The following is a 10,287-nucleotide window of genomic DNA, read 5'->3' on the forward strand; positions in this document are numbered from 1 at the left end:
CACCCCAAACAAGCTCACACAAACACATGCACACACCCCAAACAAGCACACACAAACCAACACATGCACACACAGACATCCAAACACCACAGGCACACACGTATATACTCCGTTGGTCCTCCCTCTGTCCTGTCTTAGTGCTATTATCCTTTCAGTCTTGCTCTTATTTACCTGGTTTTGGTGCTGAGGGTTGAACCCAGGGTGGAGTGCTAAGCTTGTCCTCCAGCGCTGAGCTGTGTCCCAGCTCTTATTTTCATCCAACCGTTTTTGTTTTTTTTTTTTTTTTAATTTGTAATTTGTCTTGTTTTAGACAAGGGTTTGCCCTATAGCTTTGGATGTGCTCTCTTTAAAAAAGAAACTTTAGACAAAATTTTATCGCACTGACGTTGTCATGTAATTGGTTTCTTCTCTGTTTTGTACACAAATATTCTTACTCTCCGCAGAAGAGCTGCTTCTGAATTTCCCATCTGCTGAAGCCGGGCCCTGCAATCCCAACCGGGATTGAATGGTAGTAAAAACGTAGGCTGGTCTCAGTGTAGGCATATCCTCCTGCCTCAGCCTCTTAGGCACTGGGATGACAGGTGTCTACTACCATGTCAGTCTTAAATTTTAATCTATTTTTGTTATTTAAAGTTTCATTCATTCCCACTTTTCTATTATTGTGTTTTTTTGTTATAATTAAAATTAGGAGCCAAAGCAGGAAGTTGCCCAGTGAGAGCTGTTTGGCTTCTCTGGTTCCTCGTTACCAAGAAGTTATAAAGGAGGTATGATGGAACCGATTCCTAAGGATTTCTGAAGCACGTGGAACAGTACAGGACACAGTACAAATATCTCGAAAGCTCGGACCAGCAAGGTCAGCAGCGGAGCTGGCTGTGATGGCGGCACCAACGATACAGCGAGCCATAAGCATGCTGTTCAGAAAGCAGGGTGAGCTCATGCGCCTGGAGCATGCTGGCCAACGTTTCTGCCTCAGCATCTTCGTCTGCAGGAGAGCAATGCCAGCCACCTGCAGCAGGCTGAAGGGCACAGGACCCTTGCAAGAGTCCTTTGCAAGGACTTGAGTCTTATTTGCACCCTAGATAGACCATGGCATTTCAGGGAGCCGGCAAGAGCCCCTGTTGCATCCTGCGGAAGCCGACTGAAGCCTAGAGCAGCGTGCACAGACCCAGAAGCCTGTGGTGGCCAGGCAGGTGATATGAGCCTGTGGACTCCAAATGTTGAATGGGAAGTAAAGGGTGTGTGTGTGTGTGTGTGTGTGTGTGTGTGTGTGTGTGTGTCTTACTGGAGCATGCTCTCCTACCAATGACCACCTATAGGTTCAATAAAAGCATGTGTCTAAGATGGTGCAGCTGTAGTCCATAGTTCCAAAAGAGTCTCCAGTGAGTGAACCTGCCCCTCCCCCATAGAGCCTTTCATGACCCCCCTGGCAGCAGCTGACCCATGGTGGGGGTTGGGCACATAAAGAAGCCAGTAGCTATGACTGTCAGCCCATGGGTCCCAGCCTTGACCACTACTGTGAACTGGGAAAGGAAGAATATGGTCCTAACTGTGTGTGCCCTTTCTGAGCTCAGCACAGTTCACTGGATTCCATCATCTCACGGGATTTGTCTTCCAGCCTCATTCTATAGCTAGGGCACCAGCTTTAGAGAGAAATGAACTGGCTTAGTCACAGCGCTCTGGCTACCACTTGCCAAAGTGAAGAGCCACACTCAGGCCTTTGTCTTCACACACCTGTCCCGCTACACCCCAGTGCCTGAGCCCAGGTGATTCTCATCCTTGGAGACTAGAAGTCTAAGATCAAGGGGCCACCAGGTTCAGTGACTTGTTTGCGCTTCGGAGACGGTAACTTGAACTGTGTCCTCTCTCGTGCCTTATGGTGGAGCTCCCCGGGGCAGACACCCCCACCCAGCAAATGGTGGGTGCTGTCACCTGCTTAGTGCTGTCACCCTGGGAGTCAGGTTCCAAGCCAGCAATTCGAGGGGGACCCATGCACTGGAAGCAAGGCTGTTTCCAGAGTGGCTCTCAGTGACTAAGAACAGCTTTTTCCTCTTGGTCTCTGCCAGGCACACTCATTTCCTTCCTTATTTCCTTCCTTCCTTCCTTCCTTCCTTCCTTCCTTCCTTCCTTCCTTCCTTCCTTCCTCTTTTTTCTTTCTTTTTTGAGATAGGGACTCACTGTCTTCCAGAAGTGGGCACTTAATATTCGCCCCTCTTTTTGACTGAGTCCTGTCTAGCCTGGAACTGATATGAAAGCCAGGCTAGCTTTGACCTCACCTGCCTCTTCCTCCTGGTTGCTGGGATCAAAGGCCTGCTCCTCCACATCTTGCATATTATTCCAACCTACAAGGTATGCATCCTTATTAGTCTATTGTTAATATGGGGAAACTGAGTCCCAGAGGTTAAACAGTCCACCCAAGGATGCAGAGTGGCACAGCTCTGTCCACTGGCCTCTCAGTCCTCTGCCACTTTGGAGGGTTACAGAGTTGCAGGATCAAAGCCGAGGATGGCCTGAGCATGGGGTCAGGGTGGAGAAGCAGAATCTCAGTCCCTGCCCCTCTTTTTGATCATTGCTGTCACGGTATGACCATTCAGAACCTGGCAAGACATCGGCAGTTTCCTAGCCTCACCTGGCCTGCTGAGTCCTAGATTGAAGCTAGGACTCTTCAGACCTTTTCTTTTCTTTGCCTTCCCAGCTGTAGCAAAAGGACGTGGTGGCACCCTGACAGAGCTGGCTGTGTGTCAGTATACCCCCTGCGCCTCCCTAAGGGAGACTATGAACGCCCTCAGCCTCGGGGGGCTATGGATGATGTAACTGGTATAACTGGTATGATGAACTTGCAGCAAGCAACCTAAGGGCTGAATCTTCCTCTATCCTGTGTTGCCCAGGAATCAGAGACAACATGCTTGCAAGCACGAACTATGAGACACTTATCAGTCATGTGGCCTGGGACACTGGTTCTCAGGCTTCCCAGTGCTGTGACCCTTTAATACATGTTTTTCATGTTGTGGTGACCCCCAACCATAAAATCATGTCATTGCTACTTCATAACTGTCACTTTGCTTCTGTTACAAATCGTAATTGAAATGTCTATGTTTTCCGATGTTCTAGGCGACCCCTGTGAAAGGGTTGTCTGACCCCCGAAGGGATTGAGACCCACAAGTTGAGAACTGCTGGCTTGCCCCCCCCCCCACATCCTGAAACTTAGAAGATAGGACTCGCGCTTAGCCTCACAGGCCTGAAGTCTACCAGCGCTCCCCCTGTGCTCTCTCTATGGTATTAGTAATGCTCCTTAGAAGTTCCTTGCTCAGAGCTCATGAAGTTCATGAACCCCTCATCTGAAACCTGTCCCTGGGAAGGTGACCCAGGTCCTTCTAGTAAGAATGACACACTTGAGAGCCGTGGCCAAAATCTGTGCTCACCCGCTAGTGCCTGTCAGGAAAGACACTGTGGCTGTGGACTGTCCCCTTCCCCTGACTCTGAAGCATCCGTGGTATGGGAGGAAAGGAGGTGCGTGGAATATGAATCTCTGGAAAGTTTTGGGGTTTGCTTGCTTAAACACAGAACATGTTAGAGGTCCTTTTTGAGACTGAAGATAACAGCTGGGTCTGTAGACAACGGTTTCTGCTTCTTCCTTTTTAGATGGCTTCACTTATTTCACATAAGATTTATTTTTATTATTATTATTTTGCTTTTAAATTTATATTTTAATGTCAATCACAGTCTAACTTGTTTCTACAGCCCTGCATGGCTGGGGCTCTAAAATCATACAATGCATGTAATTACATTTGTAGGCATTAGAATGTGGTACTGATAATGGACATAAAATTGTGAGCGGGCCTTGAAGATGCTGAAGTTACAAATGTAGATGGCTAGTGTCTGTTCTATCCCCAAACTCACCCTCTGGTTTAGTATTTGATACAGGCTGGGCACATTGTTTAGGGGTTTGGATGTTATTTGCTGATCGCTAAGTCTTCTGTTCTTCTATTTCTTGGTAGTAGAGGCCACAGCCAAGCTCGTGGTGATCTCTATTCCTGCCATCTTAATCTTGCTCTGGCACCCGCTTCTTCATCCGCGACCCGATGGCGACTCTTTATTCTTAGTACTAATTGTGTGCCCATGTATGCATGTGTTTTTGTTGTGAGCATGCACGCAGTACCTGAGGAGGCCAGAAGAGGGCGTCGGACCACCTAGAGCTGGAGTTGATGGACAGTTGTGAGCTGTTCCCTGTTACTGGGAACCCAGCTCCTGTACTCTGGAAGAGCAAGCTGCGTGTGATCTTAACCGCCGAGCCGTCTCTCCAGCCCAACAGAAAATGTCACGACACGAGAGAACGCTGTCACTATTTATTCCCTTCATAGAAGCGAAGGAGCCGCGGGGAGGTTTCTGGGATTTTCATCTTTATTCTAGTTTTGTTTTAAAAGCCTGGGTACCCAAGGCGCTCTCAGCCCCTTGTCCGGCCGGGGGTTCCCCGGCCTGGTGCCCCTGTTGGATGGAGGAGTGTGGCGGTCAGAACCCTTCTCTCCTTCCTGCTTGGGTGGTCCCAAGCTCTGAAGCCCTTGGGTGTACAGGGATGCCTCGTTGGGTGGTTCCCAGGGAAAATCAAACCTCAGGGTTCTCTCATCTGTTTTCTCCTCTGCCCGTTTTCCCCGTTCCCTTTCCCAGCCCCTTCTTGTTACAGAGGGATCTGCCTAGAGAGTAAAGTGCAGCGGGAGGCCGCCAGGGTCCTGAAGCTCAGGGTTAGGAGAGTTTCTGTTTTCAGGACCCACGCCCCTCCCCGGGGAGGAGTTCCTCCTGCCCCCACCAGCGGAAGCACACCTAGAACTCAGGCTCCGTCCTTTGCTTTGCAATCCCGGCCTTGGGTGACTCCCTAACCCCTAGGGGGAAAGCGGCGCATCCCGGGAACCCCACAGCCAGGTTCCCTGCTGGGAAAAAAAAAATCCTGCTGCTTTAGCGCAGGCTGCCTGGGTGGGGAGTCCCGAGAGGAGAAAGGGCAGAGAGGCGCGCCACCTCCTCCTTCGATGTACTCACCACCCCTCTCCTCCTTCCCTTCCTGCCCTCCTCCTCTTTCCTCCCCGCCCCCGAGCTCCTCTTCCCTGACCCCCGCCCTCAGCTGCCGGGAGAGGAGAGGGCAGGGCCGGCCTGCGCGGCGGGCCGGGGCTCAGACGCTGTGCGCGCCCAGGCTGAGCACCGAGAAGGCGGCCCGGTGCTTGCGGAGCAGCAGGCGGATCTTCTCGTCGTCGGAGTCCGGGTCCAGCGGCTTGTTGTACTCGTCGTCCTCGTTCTCCGAGGCCGCGCGGTCGCCTCCCGCTCCGCCCGGGGCCCGGGACGTGGACGACGTGGGCTCCAGGGCGCTCTTCTTCCTCCACTTGGTCCGGCGGTTCTGGAACCACACCTGCGGGGAACGAGCGGGGTGCGGGAGCGGGCTCCACCGCGCAGCCACCTCGCTGCCCCGGGGCGGGGACCATACCAGGCTGCTGCGCCGAGGGGGCAGTGAAATCAAATACAAGCTAGTAAAGCAAGCGTGCCCCAGCCTTTCCTCTGGTGGCAGCCCTCCCCGCGCTGCAGCTCCCTCCTTGCCTCAGATGCCGAAGCCCCTGAAACGTCCTCAGCTGGAGTCATGCCTAGGACCCAATGCAGTGTGATGGTAGAGCCCGGGCCTAGCGTGCCCTAGTCCTCCAGCAAGCAAAACAAAGCAGAATGAATGAATGAATGAGTGAATGAAACTGCCCTTCTTTTAACTTTATAGCTCCCCGGGAACCTCATCAATGATTGCCCTCTAGAAATAAATGCTTGAAATGGCTGAAAACCTTGGAGCCCTAAAGAGGCAGACAAATGTGTGACAGGAGCCTATGCCATCTTCCGCCATCACAGCACAGCCTTCTCTCCCGGCTGTGACTGTCTGCTGAGGCAGGTCCCATTTGCCCCCAGAACCTCCTGAATCCGCTCACACATCTTCTCAGGGAGGCTGGGGGTCCAGCCGAGCTCACGGCCTCCTTCTCCCCTGTCCCCACCGGAAGTGTGGACAGACTAGTGCAGTTGTCCCAGGAGCCTGAGGAGGTGGACCCGCATGGGTGGGAGCAGAGGGTGATTAGCTTCAATGTAAAGCTCGGGAAGCAGGCCCGCTGGGGCAGTGTTCCACGGTTCTTGGTTCAAGTCTCGGCTCTGTGCTTGCTGGCCGGAAGACCACAAGCACCATTAACTTGATTAACTGACACTGGCTCCTTATTTGTAAAATGGGTCATAATGGTGATGTCAAGACAGGGTGAGATTTAACGGAGGTACTGCTTACAGGCTCTGAAATGGGCCTGGGTAGAGATGGCTGCCGTTTGGGGAACCACTAGAAACTGTTACAATCTCTATATTAACATGGACAGCTACACCATCCCAGGCCGGGTGGCCTCCTGCCCCAGCAGGTGCCCGGCTGCCAGGCAGATACCCGGCTGCCAGGCAGATACCCTGTCCTGCACAGACTCACCTTGACCTGTGACTCCGTCATGCCCAGTGAGTAAGCCAGCCTCGCCCTCTCTGGGCCAGCCAAGTACTTGGACTGCTCAAAGGTTTTCTCCAGAGCGAAGATCTGGTGGCCCGTGAAGGTTGGGCGGGTGTGCTTTTTCTTGTGGATCGTGTCACTCAGGGGGTCTGGGGCTGGCAGGAGGGAGGAAAGTACAGTTAGCAGGATGAGCGGAGACCTGAGGGGACCCTGCCTGTGGGGTGCCAGCCCGTGCTATGGCTTCCGCTGGGATGTGTCCTCCTAGTGAGAAGCCACCTGGAACATGGTGACACCTGTTAGGTGAGCAGCACTTCCGGCATTCAGAATAATAGTTCCTGCGACCTCTACCCCACTCAGGCGGACAGGACCCCTAGAGGGCAGCTGCACCAGCCACTTAGGGACAGTGAGGACTTAGAACTGGGCCTTGTGCCTTTCTTAGTTTTCCCCTAATTCAATGGCGCTGCCTTCTCCAGGGGACACATGGGAATTTCTTTTCTGGGCCAAGACACCAAGACAAACATGGCCTTTCTTTCACCAAGACAGGCGTGGGTACCTTTCACCTGCAATCAGACCCCCAGGGCCCCTGAATTCCTCCCCACTTCCTTTCTCTGAGACCCCAGCCTCCCTGGTCTGTGGAGAAGCACAGAGGAAAAGCTTCCGACTCCAAGAGACTAGTCCCCCATGGGCTGCGTTGCCTGGCAGCCAGCCGGGAAGCCCACCCTCCCTCAGACCTCTTAGAATCTACTGTACAGTCTGGTGTTGGAGTGACACAGTCATCTGGAGAGGCTGGAGACCCCAAACTCAGTCATGACTGACAGGAAGGAGCTTGGAGCTCAAAGCAGGCAGAGCGCCCATCTGCTTGGTCTTAGTGTAGTCCAGCAACTTGTGTCCTGTTCTAAGCCAGTGACTTCAGTACAGGAGAGGAAAAGGACCTCCGAAGATGGTGGCTCTCAGCCTTCCCAAAGCTGCAACCCTTTAATAAAAGTTCCTCATGTCCTGGCGACCCCCAACCAGAACATTATTTTGTTGCTACTTCATAAGTGTAATTTTGCTACTGTTATGAATTGTAAGTATCTAATATGCAGGACACCTGATATGCAATCCATACAAAAGGATCCTTCGCCCCCCTCAGAGGGGTCCTGACCCACAGGTTGAGAACCAGTATCCTAAAAGAGGCCCCTCTTCAGTTCTCTCTCCTCCTGTGTTAAACCGGCCACAAGCTTTCTTGGCTCTTTCCTGGTGTGTGCATGCACTCAAGACTGGAGAACTAGGGACAGGATCGGGGAGTGCGGGAGAAACAGCTTGAGCTTATGGTACCCCCCCCCCCCGAACTAGGCTGCACAATAGGTCCCAAGAGATGAGATCTGAGGGAGGGGACTGACATTCAGGCACGACACACAGAGGACAAGGGGGCCAGAGTTCCGGGGCTTTCCACCATTGGTTCCAAATCCCTTCTGCAGTGGGAGCCACAGAAGTGGAGGAGGCTTTGCCTCTGTCTCCGCCACATGTATGCCCCACCCAGGGCTTTAGTGGACACTCTCACATGCCCCTTGCACTTCCCGGTCCCTGACTGGCCTAATGCCCACCCCCAGTTCTCAGGGACGGGTGGGGTAAGCAGCTCCCCCCAGCAGTCAGGGCCAAGGTCAACTTAGCTCTGTTGTTGCTGAAGGCCAGGCTGCTGTTTCTGCCATGGCCGACATGAACCCAGAACAAGGAAGGTGGGAGACAGGTCCTGGCTTCTGGATGGGACCTCAGTGGGTCTTGGAACAGTGCCACGTGAAACTGGGCTCTTTGGGATACTATACTGAACACTGTAAGTGTCTTCCACCTGGGGAGCATTGGCCTGCTTTTTGCAAAGGGCCTGTTTTACTCTGGGCAGAAGCAAACTGGGCTGCCAGCAGGACCCTCCACAGGGCGGGCTGCGTTCGTGGGACCTGGAACCCCCAAGGTCCCCTGAAGGGCAACCGAAGTGGCAGGGGGTTCAGACACCTGTGTCAGGTGGAAGTTGGGTACGAGTGTGGGAGAGGGTGGGGTTCAGATCTGCTGTGAGCTGAGGAGAGGGACCAGGCCGGGCTGTGTTTAATGGCGGCCCTACAGAGTGCAGCCCAGCCTCCAGAAGCCCCCCACCCTGCCTCCTCCCCGGGACAGGCTGGGTTGGGGGTGGCTGAAGGCCCTGTACTCACTGTTGCTGCACGGCCGGGCGCTGCCACGCCAGTCCTGGCCTGTGTCCGCCCAGCAGTTCCGGGTCCGGGTGGGGTACTCGTTCCCAGCCTTGGAAAAACTCCCCACCTGGGGGCCGTAGTAGACCCCCTGGGAGCTGAGTCCCCCGAAGCCTGTCACGTGGGGGTAGCCAGACAGGAGGCTGCTGTTCGGAGTGGCTACCGGCCTGCTCAGGATGTCCGTGATCCCATGGGGTGTCCCAGCTGCCAGCTGGGGACCAAGTCCTGGGGGGCTCAGCTTGTAGAAGGAGTTCTGCACCGAGTACTGGCACATGGGAGCCTTCATTTCCGAGAACTGGGCCAGCTGTGTGTTGTTCAGAAGGAACGTCCCCTGCAGGTTGGACTCCATGGTCTCCAGGTCAGCGAGCAGGAGGGCGGGCAGCCCCTTCGAGGCCAGCACCTCAGATGATGGCCCAGAATCTCATGGTAGGCTTGGAGAATCAGAGCCCCCCATCCCACCGCAAGCCTCCGACTGCCCTCTGGCCCGGCCCTTCCTCAGGGATGGGGCACCTACGTCAGCCCTCTGGAAAGTCAGGTGTCCAGAGGAGGTGGGAGACCTTCCGCTTTCCTTCTCTGCCAGCTGGGCCTAAGGAGGGGTGCTCCCCAAACTCAGAGCACCCGGTTTCTCTGCCTCTGAGTCTGGGGGCCCTCCATCAGAAGTTTTAAGTTCAGGGAAGGGACATTTCCTTGATAAAGATATGGCCCATTAGAATACAGACCCGAGACTGGCTGAGCTGAGAGCGCTGTGCCGCCATTGGTCGGAGCCCGCATGGGCCTCACATTGGCTTCTCCTAGACAAATTGCACTTTGAAAGATTGACTGTAAATCAGCCAGTCCGTGTGTGTGTGTGTGTGTGTGTGTGTGTGTGTGTGTGTGTGTGTTCGTGTGTGTTCGTGAGCATGTGCGTGTGTGAAAGAATTAGCTCTAGACCTCCTGTGTATCCTCAGAGGCTTGCTTACCCAAGTCCAGTACCTAGTGGGTGCCTGGAGGCTCTTGTGGAAGGCTTCCTTTGCCCCTTTGAAGGAGAAGAAAAGGTCTGGCTCAGAGGTCACCGTCCCAAGCTGTCCCTGTATGAATCGATGTGAAGCTCTGAGGGGAGATAGAGCTGCTTACTCTTCCTCCTCCACACAGGGTAAGTGGCAGGGGTGGGGGGGATGAGATGGATCATGCAGATCTCTCGGACTTGAGAACCTGGGGTGGGAAAATCTTGCAGAATGGCCTAGGGGAGGGCTGTGCAGCAGCTCTCAGAGTTGCAGGGGTGTGGGTGTGAGGGGGTAGCCCACTGAGGCTGAAGAGGGGAGCCTGTGGAACCGTTCCTGCCTTTGCCAGCCTTTCTTGGTCTCTTCAGTATTCCAGCTGCCTGGGGTCAGGATGGGTGGAGTGGGTGCTCTCCTATGATCCCGAGGCAGAGACCTAAGCAGGGCAGTCGGGTTGAGGCTTGGGAGTTAACTGAATCTAAGAGCCCTGGGTGTTTTGTTTCTGATGAATTTTTGCAATCTGCTGGTTCTTGTGTGTGTGTGTGTGTGTGCAATCTCTTACTTGACAACAGGGAAACTGTCCCTCAGAGGAATCAGGGCT

The 10,287-nt window shown here is 53.9% G+C and overlaps 1 protein-coding gene across 2 annotated transcripts; it reads right to left on the reverse strand.

Annotated features, from left to right (window-relative positions):
- Positions 1 to 4,380: 4,380 nt before the first annotated feature.
- Nkx6-3 (NK6 homeobox 3) lies at positions 4,381 to 9,507 on the reverse strand. Of its 2 annotated transcripts, none has more exons than XM_055593415.1 (3): positions 8,674 to 9,507; positions 6,476 to 6,645; positions 4,381 to 5,392 (listed from the first exon to the last, which is right to left on the reverse strand). In XM_055593415.1, exons 1-3 carry the CDS (start codon positions 9,056 to 9,058, stop codon positions 5,159 to 5,161), a joined length of 789 nt encoding a protein of 262 aa, XP_055449390.1. In that variant the 5' UTR covers positions 9,059 to 9,507; the 3' UTR covers positions 4,381 to 5,158. The 2 variants fall into 2 exon arrangements, with proteins under 2 accessions (XP_055449390.1, XP_055449391.1); XM_055593416.1 differs by lacking the exon at positions 4,381 to 5,392 and adding an exon at positions 5,399 to 5,667.
- Positions 9,508 to 10,287: the final 780 nt, after the last annotated feature.

Source organism: Psammomys obesus, unplaced genomic scaffold (genome assembly GCF_907164565.1).
Source record: "Psammomys obesus unplaced genomic scaffold, mPsaObe1.curated_primary_1811, whole genome shotgun sequence".
Taxonomy (NCBI): Eukaryota; Metazoa; Chordata; class Mammalia; order Rodentia; family Muridae; genus Psammomys; species Psammomys obesus.

Bases quoted from the DNA above. Each gene is read 5' to 3' on its own strand.
- Nkx6-3 (XM_055593415.1), bottom strand. From the start codon at position 9,058: ATGGAGTCCAACCTGCAGGGGACGTTCCTTCTGAACAACACACAGCTG. The intron at 6,646-8,673 runs GTGAGTACAGGG...CCCTCCTGCCAG, and splicing joins CGCCCGGCCGTGCAGCAACA to CCCCAGACCCCCTGAGTGAC. The intron at 5,393-6,475 runs GTGAGTCTGTGC...CGTTCCCCGCAG, and splicing joins TGACGGAGTCACAGGTCAAG to GTGTGGTTCCAGAACCGCCG.